Source organism: Aotus nancymaae, unplaced genomic scaffold (genome assembly GCF_030222135.1).
Source record: "Aotus nancymaae isolate 86718 unplaced genomic scaffold, 86718_ANA_hifiasm-v0.15.2.pri h1tg000002l, whole genome shotgun sequence".
Classification (NCBI taxonomy): Eukaryota; Metazoa; Chordata; class Mammalia; order Primates; family Aotidae; genus Aotus; species Aotus nancymaae.
The window spans coordinates 3,615,074-3,635,400 of NW_026988413.1; the positions used below are offsets into that span (position 1 = coordinate 3,615,074).

General features: G+C 43.1%; 1 protein-coding gene across 1 annotated transcript in view; it reads left to right on the forward strand.

The window, feature by feature from the left end:
- Positions 1-19,412, forward strand: part of CNPY1 (canopy FGF signaling regulator 1) — a 33,085-nt gene extending 13,673 nt beyond the window's left edge. Inside the window, exons 2-4 of the mRNA XM_064368243.1 lie at positions 10,662-10,865; positions 12,622-12,718; positions 16,532-19,412. Coding sequence (XP_064224313.1) covers positions 10,722-10,865; positions 12,622-12,718; positions 16,532-16,569 — 279 coding nt within the window. The 5' untranslated portion in view covers positions 10,662-10,721 and the 3' untranslated portion in view covers positions 16,570-19,412. The remainder of the gene's footprint in view (positions 1-10,661; positions 10,866-12,621; positions 12,719-16,531) is intronic.
- Positions 19,413-20,327: the final 915 nt, after the last annotated feature.

The window sequence follows — 20,327 nt, forward strand, 5'->3', positions numbered from 1 at the left end:
CCATTACTTAAGCAAGTAGGTAAGCAAAAGATTTTATTTAACCAGAACAATATTAACTTATGAATAGTCTTTCTTTGCCACTGATCAGGTCAGGTTTCGATTCAATCTGTTATTTATACTTTGCACCCATTTTTCTTCCTATTTATTTTGAAAGAGGGTCTTGCTCCATCACCCAGGCTGGAGTGCAGTGGTGTGATGTCAGTTTTAACCCCCTGGGCTCAGGTGATTCTCCCACCTCAGCCTCCCAAGTAGCTGGGACCTCAAGTGCTCGCCACCATACCCAGCTAATTTTGTTTATTTTCTGTAGAGATGAGGTCTCACTATGTTGCTCAGGCTGGTCTCAAACAAGACCTCCTGTCTTGGCCTCTGAAAGTGCTAGGATTACAAGCATGAGCCACCGCACCCAGCCTGCATCCATTCTTTCAAGCTGGCAAAAATGGTATGGACCTGGTATCCAGGAACCACTAGGCAAACAGAGAGACACAGGGCACCCCTTCCCTGTCTCCTGGGGTGTGGTAGACTCTCCAACAGAGAGACACAGGGCACCCCTTCCCTGTCTCCTGGGGTGTGGTAGACTCTCCAAACACTCCAGGTCTTCACTGATGACTTGCCTTCTCTCCACCTGACCTGATGACATGTCTGGTCACAGACTATTCAAAACTGGGCATTTCTTAGACAAAAAATTTTGGAGCCAGGAGAAGATGCAGTGTCTGAATCAGCATTAAAGCCCATTTCTAAACTGGAATTGGATTTGGCTCTAAAATGACCTGAATGTGGTGAATCAGAGAAAACATGACCCCTTTCCCTTCCCGGCATTTCCTGGATAGTCTGGCAGGCATGTGCCTGCGCAGAGGCAGCGATCCACCACACAGCCTGCCTGTTCCTGAGCAGGGGAACCCAGTCCTGCAGGTGAGACATCAGACACCACTCGCCCACCTGGGGAGTGCTCTGCAGAAGACCAGAAATGCAGGAAAGAAAATAGCAGCATGAAGGATCTAAACCATTTCAAGAAAATGTTCAGCCCTGTAATATAATAAAAGATCTTACTCTTAAGACAGGTGCCAGGAACTGCTGAGATGCCATTTATTACCCTTCTCTGCTTCCTTAGTTCTCTTTGAGTGCCAGTGAAAGGTCCACACTACAGCTCGAATTGCTTCCTAATGCACAATACGGTGTCACTAAATTCAGCACTCAAGACACTGGGAGTGCCTGGCTCTGCCAAAGTGCCAAGGTGCCTTTTGGGTCTAAGAACGGAGGCATCTTCTTCAGCTCATCCCAACATTGTGTGGAACAGGACAAGCCTGTCAATCAAGGTCTCTCTGGACCAAATGGCCCTTCCTCCGATCTCTGCCGCAAGCTTTCTAGATAAAGCACGAAAGCAGAATATAAAGCAGTCAACACAGGTAGTGATCACCTTCCTCTTCCTCCTCATCTTTCTAAGCCAGCACTGCCCACACTTGGCTGTGCACACAAATCACCTGGGACTCTGCGTGACTGATGAGCTCCCGGGAAGCCGTGCTGCTGCTCCATGGACCACGGTTTGAGAACTGCGGATCTGGCCACCCCTCCTGGCAGCTCCCAGATCCCAAGAGGATGGGAGGAGAAGCGTTTCTGCAGAAGGAGCTTCACAGGAAGGCTCTTCAATGCACACTGGAGTGGCGAGACCCATTGGCATTGCCTCTGGGCCATATGCAGGACGGTGTCCCTCGTCCTGCTCCCCACCTGCAGGGAGAGGACAGAAGTCACTGTGCTGCTGAAATGCATGCCGCTTTAATGGTGTTTCCATCTAGGACGGTGATGGCCACGAGAGAGAAAGTAACACTGCACCTGTCCGTATCACATCAGACGCTTTGGAGGATTTTCCAACCAGTTACTTGATTACGGAGGATATCATCACCCCGGTTCTACAGAAGACAGGAAGATCTGTGGCTGTCCCCACCCACAGCCGGTGGATACAATGAAGCCAGGCTAGCATTTGGGTGTTCAGGCGGACCCCGAGCCTGGCGCCCCTGCTCTACCGTGATGCAGGAGACTTTCAGATGATCAACCGGGTTGGCACGTGCTGGTGCAGCCCTGCGGCCACCTCTGCGTTGCTCGGCGTGTGAGGTGGACCTGCTGGCCGCCTCTGCATGGTGTCCGGGCTTCCTGGTGGTGGAGTCACCTGTTCTTGGTGAATGTTCAGATCCATGGGCTTGGGCTGTGGCTAGCAGGGCTCGAGGCAGGAGGATGTCACGCTCTGTGACTGTGGGTACAGCTGCGGCTGCATAACAAGTCTCACAGACGAGAGCCGCTAGCAACAGAAGTTCATTCTCACACGGCTCTGGAGGCTGGAAACCTAGATCGAGGTGTCACAGGGATGATTTCTCCTGAGACCTCTCCATGGCTTGTAGACGGCTCTTCTCTCTGCATCCTCACACGGCCATCCCTCTGTGCACGTCGGTTTCCTAATGTCCTCTTCCTACGGGGACACCGGTCAGATTTGAAAAGGGACCACTCCAATGACCTCATATGATTTCAATCCCCTCTTCAAAGACCCTATCTGCAGATAGTCACATTCTGAGGTCCTGGGGTTTAGGGCTTCAACATACAGATTTTGGGGACATGATTCAGCCCACAGCCAGGGCCCTACTAGGTGGTCAGTGAAGGGCATGACATGTGCAGCAGCTGCTGCAGAAGTTGATTAGGAAATGGAACGACTCAAGGACCCGTGGCCATGTCTCAGCTAAAGGCCAGGGTGGCGGGCCACCCCTGAGAGGCGGAGACCCCAATCACAGCAGTTTCAGCCCATCTGCTAGACCAGCAAAGGCGACGCCCGTGACAGCTCAGCCCAACCCAAGGGCTTCCAGGGGGCTGCTGAGGTTCTAGGAGGGCGAGGAGGCACCAGGAGGAACAGAAGGTGGCCAGGGACCAAGGGAACAGCCCGAGTGTCACCCTGGACTGAAGACATTCCTGGAGATGGCACACTGGGTCTGAGGCATTGTGACCTGGAGAAGTGGACCTCAGCCGGGCCATCGCCAGCTTCCCAGTTGGCTGAGGTAACCATTGCTCTCACTGGGTGACCGAGCATTCCAGAGGCAGGTATGGACCTGGGATCCAGGAACCACTAGGCAAGCAGAGTGACACAGGTCACCCCTTCCCCGGCTCCTGCAGGTGTGGTGGCCTCTGAAAACACTCCCGGTGTGTACCAGGCTGGGGTCGGAGTCTTCTGTGTAGGTTTCTGTCCAATTTAGCCTGTGACTCCTCGGGGACATGGCATCTCCTCGTCAGAACTCAGCCTCCTCATCTGAGAGTTCCTACTGAGGTCCCTGTGGCTCCGCTCTGGCTCTTGTCCTGTGCCACCCCAGTCCTCGCTGGCCAGCCCTGAAGCCCTGGGGTCCTCGCTTGGGAAGTGGGGTTAAAACTCCTGTCCTGCCTCACTGAGACTGTTGTTTCGGCATAGACGAAGGTGAATTTTCTCCAAAATGGAACACCATTACTGAAACAACACAATGATTTTTAACAAATGTTCAAGCCATATTCTACCTTCGTTCAGAACTCGTGGGAGCACCCCTCCTGAAACCGCCCTCTGGGTGCACAGCGTTTTTGACTCTGTCTCCCCTGGGGGTGGATTTGACTTCTGAGTCGCTTGTTTCAGGGAATGGTCAGTGGACCGCTCCCTTAGAATCCTGGACACAGAATGAGTCCTCTTAGCCCCAAGGTCTACAAGGGACAAAGGCACAGCGATAGCTGAACAGGGCTGGTGTCGTGCTTTAATCTGTGTAAGAGGAGAAGGGACGCACACACACGCATGCACGTTCATTTGCTCACACATGTAGACACATACCTGGAATGTTTCTCGAGGGAGGAGACTTGGGGGCCTGAGGGATCTGGGGGAGGATGAGCCTTAGTTTTTACTCTAACCTTCTGTTCTTTTTTTTTTTTTCTTAAAGAAATCAAGTTGATGTGTTACTTTTTTCCATTAACAAATGTTTCTAAGGAAAGAGTTGTCTTTCTAGCCCCTGGGAGCCAGAGAGTGAATGCTCATTGAAAGGAAGCTCTGCCCTCCCTGCTGTAGAGAGGCCTGGCTTCGCCTCAGTTGCAGAGGGCTTCTCCTTTTCCCCAGCCTTCCCAGTCAGCAGTACAAACCGAGAGCCGAGGGATCCCGGAAGACCCTCCTTTCCCCCAGTCGCTCCCCAGGCAGCCTGGGCTCTCCCTCCACCCTCCACCCTCCTCTCCTCGCGGTGTGTGATTGGACATCCGGGGCTCGATTCGGGCATCTGGGGTGCACAGACACCCTGCTGTCCCCAGGTCCCTCGGGTGGGGCAGGTGAACGGTGTCTGTTTCAGTGGGTGGGCATGTCTTATGGGGGAAGTTCAGTGCCCTGCAGCACCTTTCCAGGTGTGGCTTTAGACTCGGCCTGGTGGTTTGGGAGGTGGGACAGCCTGTCACTTGAATCACCAAGGGCTGTTCTTAGGACGTGAAAGAGGCCTTGGAGGGGTGGGGTTTGAGACCGGGACCAGGGTGTGGAGGCCAGATGAGTAGGGACTCTCCTGGGGTGTGGTCCTGGCACTGCCCTGTGCACGGACCTCAGGTCGGGCAGAGCGGAGGGTCAGGAAACCTTGAAGTCTCTGTTTGCAGCAGTCTCTGCCTCCCTAGAAGCCATACAGTGTTTTCTGGTTTGCTTGCTAGAAGCCAGCTGGCCCTTTCTGCATAATCCGTGTGTGTGCACGCATCTGTCTGCCTGTATGCACGCGGTGGTGTGTGCATGCATGCGTGTGCAGTACGTGTATGCTTTCACATCTGTGAGATGAAGCACGAAGAACTTCCTGACTCATCGTCCAGTTCATTTGTCTCTTTTCCTTTTAGACGTCTAATATTTTATTTTTTATTTTATTTATTTATTTATTATTTATTTTAAAATTTTATTTTGAGATGGTGCTTTGCTCTTGTTGCCTAGGCTGGAGTGCAATGGCACCATCTTGGCTCACTGCAACCTCTGCCTCCTGGGTTCAAGCGATTCTCCCGCCTCAGCCTCCTGAGTAGCTAGGATTATAGGCATGTACCACCATGCCCAGCTAATTTTGTATTTTTAGTAGAGATGGGGTTTCTCCACGTTGGTCAAGCTGGTCTCGAACTCCAGACCTCAGGTTATCCTCCCGCCTTGGCCTCCCAAAGTGCTGTGATTACAGGCGTGAGCCACCATGCCCGGCCAGACAGCTGCCATTTTATAACAAAGTCTTGGCATATGCCCACAAGTATTCAGAAGACCAAGTTGGGAAATGCCCCAACTGATTCCAAAACAGTACTTTTACCTTGGGGGCGTGTTTTGCAGAGGTGATTCCAGATTGATAACCACTCATCAACCATTATGTTCTCAAGATGGGGAAACATGCAGAGCTTTTGGGCAGAACACCATGAAATAAAAATAAAAACAGATCTTGCATCGAAGTGTTTAGCTCAATCGAGGACAAAGGGTTTTATTATCATTAATTCGTGTTTATTGGACTTCCACTGGGCACATATTCTTTTTTAAAAATTTTATTTTAATTTTTATGCAGAATCACGGAAGGTCCTCTTTTTAAACGTCTGAATTAGAGAAGTGTGTTTGTCTGACAGCAGACGGAGTTCAGTAAGTATTTGTTGAACGAATGAACAAATTCGCATCATGCTGCATTTATGCTGCGATATTGTTACCTCTGCCCTTTTAGGTACTCTCACTTTCTCCTCTTAGGTGTTTTTCAAAACCAACAGGAGCCCTCTGAGCAGCGCCCACCGGAGCCGAGAGGTGCAGTGTGAACTGGGCTCCCAAACCCCTTGCTTAGATTTTTAACACAGGTTAAGCTTATGGTATTTTTCATGTGACAGATTGTATTTCTTTTCATTCTACTTAAAATGTTGAAAATTAAAGCGTTTATTTTTTTAAACTAGCAGGATACTTTTTAAAATAGGAAAGAAAATGCTAGTACCGATTTTGCATTTAATAATAAAAGGAAAATGTTTTTTAACTTCATAAAAAAATCAAATTGTTAGATGACCCCCATTTAGAGAGATCATTAATGTTGATTCATTATGCTTTTTTTTTTTCCTGTTTTGTCTCTGTTAAGTTGAAAATAAGCTTCAGAATTTTTTTAAAAATGAGCTCTGGAAAAATATCCCCCCAAATCACGTTGTTCTTATTGTATTACTTTTTTTGAACAACCTAAGCATATACGTTATTGGTAAGTGTCTGTGAGGAACAAGGACAAGGAACATTTACTTGCAAACTATTTTGTTTTAAAGAAGAATGATATTTCACTTGTATTACAGCAGGCAAAATTTAGGTATTATTTTCATTAAGTACACTATTATTTGTAGTAAATTGTACTGAAACCTCTGTGTTTTCCCCCCAAGGTCTTATGGACACTGCAAATTCACCTGTTTAAATATAGAATTTATGGTGGCTGGAAGCACTCCCATTAATTCTGTTATATTCGGTTTTGGCTCCCTAAATAATGTCTAGCTAAAACATCTCTTATTAAGTCCAGATGCAGTTCATTTTTTTCTGATATCCAGAACACTGGAAATGTATCAGTCTTTATTACTCCTCATCGAAATGAGCGCCTTTAGATTTCTAATTATATTGTCTAATAAAACTAAACAGTCAATGCTATTTGCATATTATATGAAGAAGTGTCATACAACAAACTCATAGCAGTCAATTAACATAAAAGCTAATTATATATCTCATCAGCTTACGAGAGTTTCCGAATTCATGCTTCCCCTGTTGTAGCCTAGAGCAAAGGAGCTTTGAATTTTCACTTCTAAATATTGACTTTTAACTAATATCAGCAGTGATTTCAATTTTTATGGATGAAAAGTTAGTGATTAAACCAGATGCAATATTGCTACAATGCAATTAAAATTTTACATTAACTAAACCTCTAGAAAGAAAATCTTTGCTACAATGTGAAATTAATTATCAGTCACTAAACAGGTTACGTGCTGGTTTCATATCTGAAGGACACTCCAAAATAACAATAAAGATGAGTGAAATTTATTGGAGGTTGTCAGACTGCAATGGCAGAGACAGATACACCACAACGAGTTTCCACTGTAACATAATTGTATTCCTGCTGATTGTGACAGCTATCAAGCAAGAAATTTACTACAAGATTAACAGAGACACAGTAATGAACAAACATGGAGGCATGCTGTAATTGGCCGTTATTAAAGCGTTATCACAGTGGTCTGTAATAAACTCCCTAGCTCCGGTTTTCCAGAGAAGCCAAAGCCAGAACTTTCAACTACTTTTTTCCATTCTAAAGTAGGGATATGGGAATCCCACCACCCCCATTCCATTGCTCACATAACAAGCACAAGGTCCCAAGAAACCTAAAGGCAGAGAAATGGGCACCACATTTAGGAAGTATAATTGAGTTACAGATGGGTTTAAAAATTGGGAAAAGTTAGGATTTACTTGGAGTGCTTGGGGTACTCTAAGATAGCAGTGAAATGATCATGGATCATTTTTCTACTTAGAACGTGTACCAAACAAGTCCATGTGTAAAAGCAACGGCAGATAAGAAAACTGTGCCAGTGCGTGGGTTTTCTCTGGATACGCAGGCCTTCTCATTCATATTTTAATGAAGTTAGTATCTCTGAGACAGTCCTCGCAGGGCAGAGGGAAGGCTCCCTAAGATTACAATAGGAGATGCTTCATTGACAAGTACTATTCAAAATCTTCACAGTATAGAAAGACTTTGCTTTATTCCACTTGTCCCAATACTTACTGCCCTCTTATAATCAAAACACTTGGAGGGGGAAGAAAAAGCCCCAGTTACTCTGTGAACAGTCTTTAAATGTACTGAATGCAGTTCAGCTACTTAGAATCATTTTAAACTCTTATCGTGTACATTTGAATAAATGTATAAAGAGCTGTAATGAATAAGCATCTTTTTCTTAAATATTTTCTTAAAAAATTTGATGCTTTGCGATTTTAGAATCAAAATTTTTCTTAATCTTCTGCAAAAATGAACTCCACTCATCTCACGCTGGCTGTTTTCCCTTTCCTGTTTTTAATGAATATCATCATAGTGCAGTGTCTCTGACCTAGCTGCCAGCAAACATTTTCTACTTTTAAAGAATGTTTGCTCTAAAGGGCTAGCTATCATCAAAAAGCCAGTCAGCCTTCATCGACTGACAAAATTATAGAAATTCACATGTTCGTACCTTGCCACAACGTATTCGTGTTAAAAGAGGTAAAACAGCGGTATATTCAAAATGTCAAATTACACTTTCAAAAGAAAAACAACCCACTGGTAGGTGGGAAGTTTTAACACAGGAGGCTGTTTCCAAAAAGCGCAACCTAGGAAATCAATCAAATGGCCCCCAGAAGTAAGTTGGGGAAGGCCTTCCACACACAAACATCATAATTTTGCTCAAAACTTACGCGCTCAGCATTTTTTGCCAGCAGCTCACAACGTTCTATGAATTGAAAAATTAGTTTTCAGCGTGGCCTGTACTCAATATGAATTAGCTGGTGTATTAGGATGGAGTTTGGTGTTCTCATGGAAAGCCTACGGTTCTGAAAGCCCCAGCGATCAGATCTTGCCTGGTTCCTCCTGGCTCTGTCCCCATCCCCCCAAGTATCAAGTATGTTTACTTTTCGGAAGGGAAAGGGGGAGGGGGGAGGAAGGGAAGGAGAGAATGAATTTCTTGATTACAGTTAGATATTTTTAAATGAAAGAGCTTACTCTTTACTTTCAAGTAAAATGCTGCTCTGTCGACATCCAGAAACGACTATGAATATATTGTATATGTATCAGCTAAGGAAATAATACTTAGAATACATGCATCACGGAAAAAAGAAAACCTCCATAATCTTTCTGCTAATGATCTGTCTTGATCAAATTACATTTTAACTGTTCCTCTGCATTTTATAGTTTTTCCAGTGTTTAAGTCTTCGTTTCTGTAAATTAATAAAACGGATTTTCAGTTTTGTTTGTTAATCTACGTATTGTGTGCCTGCTTTACAACTTAATTAATGAACGTTAATGAACGGCATAATTAAAGCGTAAGTAGAAGGCAACTTGTGTTTGAAATACGCACTTTGAGCCGTTTAGGCTGCGGTTTTCGACTGTAGACGTTTTTGGAGATTAAAACATTCATGAGTTTTAAGAACGTGGTGTTTGAGTGATTCGATACATGTGGTGGTGTATTGTGTGAAACGGTCCATAAGCGCTTTAACTTCCCCTCGAGTGCCCGGGCCTCGCGAGCCGCTCCGATCCAGCTCCGGTGGAGTGGAGTGTGGGGGAGAAGGAGGGAGGTTACCTGTGCCCGGGGGAGGCGCAGCTGAGAGTTAATCGGCGGCGGTGTTTCCCTGACGCGTCCTCTTCCCAAGTTTCTTTGAGAATGTTTTTACAAAGTGGCTTCCTTACGCACGCGGGGGGCGGCGGTGGCGACGCGGGGTGGTTTGTAATGGAACCTGGGCCTGGAGAACACAGGCGCACCCTCCGCCCGCGCTTTCAGGGGGACGCGCCGCGCCGCGGAGATTTGTGGCCAGATGGCGGTGAAGCGCGGAGACCCTTTGTGCGCCCCGAGCGCGCCTGTGAATGCCGCGCGGTCGCTGGCACCGGAAGGGTTCACACTGCGCCTGAAAGGGGACAATGGAGGCTGGAGATATCAACACCGCAGAAACCGAGTTCATTTGTGATGCAGGCCCTTTCACTGCGGTTGTCATGCAAACTTCCTGCTTTGATCAGCGGAGGGTGGAGAGGGAGAAAGCCCGCAAAGGCCGCGGGCTCGGCGCGGTCCGGCGCCCTTGGCGGCTCCACGCCCCCTTCCGGAAGGAGCCGCGGGGACGCCGCATCCTGCACCTTGACCCGTCTAGACGGCCCCGGAGGTTTTGTCTCCGTTACCAAGGGCGAGGGGTGCTCTTTGACCCGCGCCCGGGGCGGAGGTGGTGGCCGCGGGGTCCCGCTGAATCCTCGCCGGATTCCGGAGGGAGAGGGGCGCGCGGGGACGTGCACCAGCTGTTCCCAAAGAAAGCAGCCGAGGAGCCCGCCCGCCCGGGAGAAGGGGAGCCCGTCCGTGAGCCCCTTCCTCTCCAGCCTGGCAACCACCCCAGTCCGGGTCAGCGCGCGGAGGCAGCGCGGGGGACGCGCCGTCGAGGGCGCGCCGGGGAGGGCCGGACTTTGGGCCTCCCCAACTTCTCCCCACGAAGGGGGTCTGAAGCCAGCTGAGCGCGCGCGCTCTCTCTCCGTCTCTCTCCCTCTCCCTCCCTCTCTCTCTCCCGTCTCTCTCCCCCTCCTGTCTCTCTCTCTCTCTGACAAGTAGTTGGATAATAACAGCCATTTTCTGTGCGTCATGCTTTTTGCTACATGCTCAGTGACTCTAAACATGATTCTATGTAGAGGTGTAGTTTCTAGTTTGAATGTACGTTTTTTTCTTTCTGTCCACTTTGAAAGACATGCACTTTGTAAAAACTAGAATTGACGCTGACCCCGTACATGATGCAAACCAGGTCGTTGTTACATGGTTACATTGTGATCACAACCTACCGTGCCGTGCGCCGTGCCTGTGCTGGGGAGGCGGCCCACGTTTGCCTTCACCGACAGTGCGGCGTTTCCATGCGGCCTCGCCGGCAGGCCTTTGCAGTAACACTAACATTAAGACAAGTCTCCTCGCCTTGCCTTTCTTCTTAGATCCCCCTAGCCCAGTCGGAGGCGTTCCTGACGGACCTTTTGGAGACAGTCTGTGAGCGAATGAACGACTACAAGCTCGAGGAAGACCCTGTGACGAAGCAGAGAACTTTCAAGAGATTTGCTCCTAGGAAAGGAGACAAAATATACCAAGAATTTAAAAAATTCCATTTTTATTCTGATGCTTACAGACCTTTGAAATTTGCGGTAAGCTCCCTTCCTTGCAGATGAATCATATTGTCCAGAAACGTGTTTTGGGAACTCTTTTTGGTTGTTCACTCCTCTTGTGGTTGAGTTTCAAGACGTGGAACATCAAAATGCACATTAAAATGTCACCTGCTGACTTTGTGGTCTTGCTGAGTAAGTGCTCACCATGCATTTAGTAACTTGCCTTTGGAGACACCTAAGGGGTTGTAGCATTTTGTGGTGATCAGTGGACACGTTTAAAAGTGATATTTTATGGGAGATGCTGTTCACAAATCCCGGGGACTTGTAGACACAGTTTTGCACAATGTTTTGCTTAAACCATTTTGCTCACGTAGGGACTGTGGAGTGGTCTCAGTCGGTTCTGGTGCCAAGGAAGGGCTCTCCCAGGTTTCCACGTAAGGAATTAGGGGCTGTGGTTTCTAGATTAAAATCCAGGTTAAAACGAATGGCGCCTTCAAATATTTACAGCCGTATGATAGAGAGTGATGCAGCCATCTCCTTTTTTCCTAAGGCTTCACAAAGGAGAGAGAATCGCATACTGAGTTAATTCAAGTATTCTAGCCCAAACTAAGTTAAACAAAGGCTTAGGTATGATAGTTGGCCTGATGCCAAATTTCTTTCCAGTATAATATTTATCTTTCATGAAAGCTACTCTCTGGCTTGCTAGAATGTGTTGGCAAAATACATCGCAATATATTTCACTTTAGCCAATACTGTTGAATCAGACAAAGTGATGGGCAATCCTGTTTTAAAATGTATTAAGTTCACACACTGTCCAAAACATCAGGCATGCTGAAACCTTGAAATGAGGGCTTTAGCTGACTTTCAAAGATTTCATTTTAATTAGAAAGTAAAGGCAATAATCAAGGTTAAAAGTGCCACAGGATGAGAATGACAGTGAATAAGTATGTTTGTATTTCACAGGTTTTAAATAGGCACATTGAGTCGAATTTAAATCTTTTTAAATGCCATTAAAATTTTTTAGAGACTTGCTTAATGAACTCAGAAAATGATTTACAAGTCTCTAGTGAATACCACTGGGTAACTTCACAGCTCTTAAAAGTATAACCTGGTAGTTCTTTAACAAAGAAACATACTCCAGTTAGAATTTAAGATTTTCAAATGCAGGGGCATATTGGAGCGCCCTCTTCTCTGAAATGTCAGGGTTTTTTTAAGTGAAGTGAAATTTGGGATGGATCTCTAAATAGTGTGAAAAGACACTTCCCGAAGTAACTGTCAAGTGTGTTCTCCACAGTGAAATTGAAGATGCGTTTGTTTTGATTGCTGAGAAGGCTTAATTGTTTTCACACTTTCAAGCCACAAAATGGATGATTATGTTAAATCTGAAGGAAACTGGTTTAACCATTTCGAGGAGCTGCGGTCTTTTACTTTTTTTTGTTGTTAATTTAAAAACTGTAAGACCTTTCATCGCCTAAAATAGGAGGCCCATTTCTTCCTGTGCCTTCCATTCCCATTTAAGGAAGCAAAACACGCAGTGATGCTCCTTCCTTAGCCTCCCACGTCTTCCAGCACAACGCATCATTGACTGAAGTCCCAGGAAAATGATGCAATTAACATTCTGGGAAGAGGGTTAATCCAATGCAATGATGTATTAAACCAAAAGGGCTAATAAAAATGGACCACCTTGGTTCCATGATTTCCTGTGTTTAGCTAATAAATGGTTGCAAAGTCCTTCGTAACAAGGATCCCCGCCAGTGTGCGTGTATCCACATATGCTGTTATTATGTTTCTACAGTGTGAAACTATAATAGAAGAGTATGAAGATGGAATATTCTCACTTATCGCCCACGAGGCACACTATCTAGCTGACAAGCTGTGCAGTGAAAAATCAGGTACTGTGTCTGATGTAACATGTGCTCGCTGCTTGCACACCCTCTCTCTCTCACTCAGCCTTGCAGCCTCTTGTTTGCAGACCGAGCCTCGCTGCCTCGCTGCGACCCACGGCTCTGACACAGGATCCCCCGTCTCCGCTGAATCAGAAACGACAGCCTGTGAGAGAAAACAGATAAACAGAAACCACAGGGCTGTGAGGTCTTCCTCTTTGTACTTTCTTTCCTCTACCTGTTAAGGGAATTCAAACATTCTTGATTTCCAGTCGTTAAGGAGAAAATTCTTACTCAGAATTAGAAGACTCCAAAGCACTTTCTTTTTAAAAACTTTGAGAGATAGGATTTTTCCATCCTGGACCAGGGAAAGAGACTCTCACTTCATGACTAGAGTATCTGCTACACCAGCAGAAGGTGGGATTTTTGTTTTGTAAGAACTTTCTAAAGTTTTTGTTGTTGTTTCTTTGTTTTGGGTGGTGGGGGCATGCTGGATTTTTTTTTTCAGGTTCTATTCCTGTATCTACTTTTTAATTTTTTTTTCTGGCTCAGAGGGTGGAAAATAATACGTAATTCTTAAGCATATACACACACGCAGAAGCTGAGCAGAATTTTGTTTATAATATACAAAGTTGAAAGCTGTGATCACTGCCTCTCCCCTCTGGCTGTGCGCAGATCTCTAGTTCCCTAACTTGGACACAATGGAATACACATTGTGCATTCTTTTTGGATATCTTTGGGAAAATGAATGAGTAGGTGTGAAGACAATGATTTAAAGCCAGTGGGGTACTTTTAAACAATGTGGAAGTTGGAGACAATTAGCATTCAGCAGTTGTTTACAATAAAGTATAACACACCTACATCCATTATATCAAATGGAGCGTCAAAGTCCTTAAAATAACAGCTGCTGCACAGTTGTAGATCAATATTCATGCCATCGAAAGTTATTAAACAAGAAGCACACAAATCCCCCATTAACAGAACAGGTAAAGTTTTTTTTGTTTGTTTGTTTGTTTGTTTGTTTTTACTCTGAGTAGATAATTGGGTTGTTTTCTGTTTAAAATCCAGTTTTAATGAAGCTTGCAGAAGAATACACTGAGACCACATAGTCAGGATTATTGAGGCATTTGGGGTATTTTTCTTTGATGTTAGATATTTACTATAGAAATGTGTGATGTTCGTAGCCACAACTGCCCACAGAAAATGTTTTTACGGTGTTTCAAACAATTCAGAGATGTATGTATGCATTCATCTATAAGCAAGAACGTGATGAACAATACTTGAAATACTGATTTTCCTATTTTTTCCTCATGAAGGATGCGGTCTTGTCATTATTGTCTATGACAAACGCAGATCCACTGTTACGGGGGCCCTCTCTCATATGTTCCAGGAGGACCAGAGAGGGTCCCAGCAGCTAGTTCCAGCAGTAGAGGCCCCAGATAATAAGATCCTGGGGAAAGACTGATCCCAAGTTTGTCAATCTGACTTAATTTCAATAATCTTAACTACTCCTCTTAATTCCTTCTGCATATTTATAATTGGAATAAAAACTAACACCTTGAGAAAATGCAAGCTGAAAGAATAAAGCTAAGATAGGTGCGGTTTTGAAAGTATAAAATGAAACCTGATTAGATAATTCTTAATCGGCATTTGATTTTTAAAACACTGATTAAGTCCTTACACTGTTGTATTGGAAGTATTGGAAGTAAAAGGCAGGGAAGATAATCAAAGGTGCAAGCCACCATTCAGCCACCACACAGTGAAGCGGATGAGTCCTTTCCGGTCACGTTTCTTCATGAAACATATTTATGGATGTTCTAAACCACTCATAAGTTAAAAACCGAGAATAAATTAATCCTAGAAAGAGACTAGACTTCTCCCATCCACTCAAAAAGCCCTACCGTTGAAGTGAGTTAATCCACAATAACAAGGAAGAGAGTTTCTTCAAACTTAACAATTGCTGCCAGAAAAAGCTCAAGCAACACATCAGTGATAAAAACTCTGATAAGTGACTGAAAGAAACAGAGAATTCATGTGTCTTAACACGTTGGGATGGTTTCAGCCCACTGAAGGGTGAGACGTCCGTATCGTAGAAAACTCCAGATGCATTGGTACCTAATCTAAAATACAAGCACAGCCAGTCTACAACCAGAATATGACATTCACACTCTGCTTTGTGAAGGCGATGCTTTACCTTGTGATCTTGCACAGCAGCTTTGCTGTGATAGACTCTCCAGAGTTTAACAGTGTCTTAAAGATGTGACTCTGTGTGTGTGTGTGTGTGCATGTGTGTTGGAGGGTACGAAACTGCACGTTAAGCAATCACTGTTTACTGAGTGTCTACTGCGTGCAAGACACTACGCTGTTAAAATATTTACACGTTGCTTTTAGGAAGATAAACATTTAGAAAATAGACATTGGTAGAATTCGAGGTTTTATTGAAAGTTTAGTTCCTTTCTACACTTTATATACACCTTGTTTATATAGGAGTTTCATTCTTTTCTTCTTAGTTTAGATTATTTCACTTTATTTATAATAATGATATGTTGGCAAGTAAGGACACATTCACAGACTCTTCAAAATATTGAAGTTCTAACATTCACCCATGCAAAAATAAATGGGGAAGGATGGAGAAAATGTATACGTCAGATTTAAGGTGATTGTGTTTGGATGAAAATGTATCACTGAGATTTTCATTATGTGTCATTTTTTTGATGAGTGAAAAAAATCTCAATGAAAGGTTGTAGGATTACAAAGGAATCTCTGGCTGCCAATGCAGTTATTTACTGGGTAGAATAAACGTCATCAAATGTACTCTGCTTTTAGAGTGTGAGACAGAGTAATAGGGAGTTATTCCTCAAATAATCTCTTTTTGTCCTAGGCAAAAAATAAAGGCAAATTCATTAGATGTCTCTGGTGGAATATCTTGGGGCATATAGCCCAGACTTCTCCAGAATGTCATTTTGGTGTCTTGGAGTCAAAATGATTAAAATCTTAATATGATATGGGGTCGTGATGAAAAGTGTAGCTATATGCCACTTGAGATATGAAACAAGCACTGTAGCTAATAAGTGAATGGATCTTCTAATACTCACGGAAGTATTTGTTAAGTAGACTATGTGAAGGCACAAATAAATACATAAATATATTCTGTATGTATCACTTCTACATCAATATGAAACCTTAACATTTAAGAGCATCATCACTGATGACTTTGCCATATAACAATTTTGAATGCAGTGTATGAATATGAGATCAAGTGTCTAGAAATGTTTAGCCTACATTTAAAGTGAAAGATTTTCACCTTTTTATACAGACTTCTCAACACTAATGGGAATGTAAAATTTCTAATATGTAAAATAATTATTTCAAAGGCTAGCATGTTTTAAAAACATTTTGCAGCTAAAGTAATCCATAGCCTTTTTCAATAGAGTTGGTATTAATTGCTTCCAACTGGAAAAGTGGTCTTATCAAAGTGTCTAGTTGCTTCTATGGTCCTTGGATTAAACGCCAGATGTACTGTGCCCCTTACAAGCTGTGAAATATCTGAGTGGAGCCATGGGTGAAATGACACAATACCTTGGCCTTGCTTTAAAATACTCCAGCCAAAATGACGGGAAGTGGGGTTTGGTTGGGGTGCAGGGTAATAGATTACACCTTCTTTCTGCTTTTGAGTAATTTCTATAATAAAATTTTGGGAACATTTCCATAATAAAAGTTTTAAAAATATGCTTCCACCAGAATGTAGGTTTTGCATAATGTAAATGACTTAATAGGCTGATGCCTAAAGTGATAATGATGCTATGTAATTTTTTTTTCCAGATCTGTGTGAAACTTCTACTAACCGCTCTGAGCTCTAGGAATGCCGTGCTGCTAGTTGTAGAGAGGAGTAGTCACACCCCAAAGGTCAATGTCCGCATTTTGTGTTTGCATGTTGTCTTTCATGACGAGAAACTTTGTCTCTTGTTTATGCCGTGTTTGTCTCCGTTTATGATTTATTTTCAAAATCTGTTGTTTGACATCAAGACGAACGCTGAGGTTTGTTTGTAGGTAAAGCTGAGGAGTACCTAAACTTACATTAACCTTTGCAGATTTTGATGAATCAAGCTTGACAATAAAGCATTTGATTCTGTATTGGGGAAAATAGTGAAGACATTGCCCAAACACAATAGGGATTTATAATGTATGCTGTTTATTTCATACCAGTGCACGTGCACATACACAAGTGCAGTACTCTCTCTGATAAGAACTGGATTTGAATTCTCAAATACTTGATTGGCTATAAGTTTAAGGAAATACATGGCAACAAATTCAAAATGTGGTCTTGTGGGCGAGATATGGCTATTGGTGACAGAAACAAATCTACTTTTTCTCAGGCATGACATTTAAATTTCTAGAAACCACAAGTTTAAAAACTTCTCATCTCTAAAGTTTAGCAAAATGTGTAAAAACTAATGAATGCTTTAATTTACAGTGAACAATAACAATGTCGGCCTCTCTCAAACACCATTCGGAGTTTAACTGATTTAGAAAGTTGATTTATTATTGCATCATGTGTTAAAAGATACTGTGTTTTGTTTGCTCCAAACTCTCCTGGTTTGTTTGTTTTTCTTATAGTTTTTTTTGGCTTACAGTCAGTGTGTTGAGTTTACTACTAAATAATCTACCATTCTTCTACAGGAATGGAAAGGGAAGAGGGACCTGGTGGGAAATTATCTTTTGGGCACACTTAATATGCAAAGTATAGTAACAATCACTCCTGGAAATTTCATGATCTCTTTTAAATTTGCATTCGATGGAATCTGACTTTAATGATTAAAAATGTCAGGGTATAGTCTACACCAGTTTCTAAAAAGAGATTCTCATTGTCTTTGGTGAGAACCAAGGGGGTAGGATGCTACAAAGTCTTCCCAGAAGACCTAAAACTGTTCGCCATATTGTTACTTAATTGCCTAAAAAGCACATTATGTGTTTAAACCATTCTGCTGACTTCAGCAGGAAACAATTCTTAAATTTAGGAAAATTTACCAAAACTAAGGGGAAGGGCTTTCATGCCCCTTCCCCACTTCAACTCTTATTAAAAGTAAGTTAATATCACTTAATTATTTGGGTGCTTTTTTTTTTTAATGTCTGTAGCTGCTTAAGTATGATGGCTCCTAGATAACGAACCCACACTCTAGCTGACACAGGATGGAAACTGAACTGAATAATAATTACTATTTTCCAATAGGGCAGGGCAATTGTTATTTAAAACACAGTCCCCATAGCTTTATTGAAATGTATCTAGTTAAGATTAATTTGGCATTTAAAGTAGTAAATCATGAACATTCTCCTAACGTGGGTTTTCTTGGGAAATGCACTAAACAGGAAAATTATTCCTTAAAACCTAAGTGACCTTCAGGAGCATGGTGGGAACTATGGCAGTAAGTCAGCTTCTGTGAAAAATGTTAACAGTTGTAATTGTAGAAGTGTTGCCAAAGTTGTTTTCATACCCTTTTGGATCATCGTTAAAAATTCTCAAATGTAGACGATACTAACACTGATTGTAGAAGTTAAGAAAATGTGGGCTCCTGTTTGTAAGCTGAATGGACTTGGGGAGGTACGCCTTCTCTCACTGAGGGGTGCCTGTCATTGACGGTGATGCTTTACTTTGACTGGAGAGGACCAGGCACCTTGCTTACAGCGAATACCTCAGGTTTTGCTAAATTGGGCTTTTCAGTTTTTTTCTTGGATTTCCCTTTAAAAATAGTCTTGTATCTTGCCAATTTTTTAATATCTCATGACTTGTGTATTTTTTCTTTCCAGAATCTTTTCCAGATCAAACTTGATAAACTTATGTAAATATTTGTAGCTTACTGAGGATTAAACCTGTATTTGGGTGATAACGCACAAACCACTGGGTTTCTGTGGCTGCAGGAAGTCAGGTTTCCCTGTGGGTCACTGTCGTGTTGCCCTGCTTTTGCTAATGAACAGTGAGATAGAGCAGCTCCTCACTTCAGCATCCTCCTAGCCACCTGCTGCCTTGTAAGTCACATTTATTGACCAAAACAAAAATAAAAACAAGTCAGGGGAGAAGAAACAAAAACAAAAAGAAAAGAAACAAAGCAACGTTACGATGTGAGCAAAAAGTCGCTCAGAGTTGATGAAAAGCTACCTAATTCTGTGTCCAAAAAAATCGCCCTGGGAAAACACTGGGCAGTATAGTGCTTATTAAAATAATAATGAGAGAAGACTCATTTGAGGCTGGATGATTTCAAATTGTTCTTTTATGAGATGGTTGGTTTGGGTCTCCATGAAGACATGTGAACCTATTCTCACAGAAAAAAAAAAAAAAAGACCAAATTGGCTGAGATGCCATTTTATGTTTTGTGATGTGGATTGCTATTTGCTAAGAACAAGCCCAGGCCAGTGAATCCATTTTACTGAGAAGTGGGGAGTGGGATTGTCCTGAAGTCCCAAATGGGAAAGATCAATACTTTATTTACCAAGACAACCCTAAAAAAATAGTCAGTAGTTGGCTGTGCTTTTATGTCTGTTTCTCGGCTTAGGTTGATATTTATTCACATACATAATCGCCTTATCTAAATAAAAAATGATAAATTATATATCAAGTTTAAAATTCAGATTGTCATGGAATATGAGAAAAGTCATTCTTTGATGTGATTTTGTGGTCTGTTTTAAAACTTGATACAAATTTGTGAGCTAGTTTGATACCAAGATGCAATTAACCATGACACTAAACCATCACGATATGAATGCACCTGTGAGATACGCGTGTTTTCATTATGATTCCCTACCTGTAATTTAATTCCCCTTTATATGTTTCTTAAATTCCTCAGATTAGTTGCTTTTAGAGCAAGAAACCAAGTGGGTAAAAAGGGCAAATGCGATAAATGAAATGGAATGATGGAAGCCGTAAAAAAGTATTGCCCTGAAATGACCTAGGGAAAGATGGAGTAAGTGACGTGGCTGTCACCCGCAGTTCAACTTGTTGCGCCTTCCCCTGAACGTGTGTTTGCTGAGGAGAGAGGCTGTGCTCTTTGCAGTCCGCTTTCACGATCCGCCCCGAGGGCGGGAGTGGTGATGACATTTCATATAATATTGGCTCATCCACTTGTGGGGTCATCACCAGAAACATGTGGCTTTGCTTCAGAAGGGCGCTTTGTGGAAGAGGAGTCTTAGATGTCACGTACGGCTCTCTACCCCTCTGGGTTCTTCTGGAAAGTCCAAAAATGGAAGGATGGATAGATAAACAGATAGCTAGAAACATGGAAATGTAGATACATGCATGCGGATACACAGACGTGGACATAAGCAGGGGATACAGGGAGATCAGCTGGAGCTTCGGATGTCCCAGTGTGGAGATCTCAGGGAAAAACTAGGGGCTTTATTTTTTTAAATTCCTTAGTTAAAGAAACATTCCTGTGCTCCGCTCCTTATCCTAGAGAATTATCTCAAGATTTTCATGAAAGAAAAAAATACTCTAAATTACAGTGGACATAAAAAAAGGTTCTACCCTGCAACAGTAAGATATTCATAGAACATATTTAATCTCTTATGAAGTTTCTAGAAAACAAAAATGCCACGAGGATGCACTGGAACTAGATTAGAATCTTAT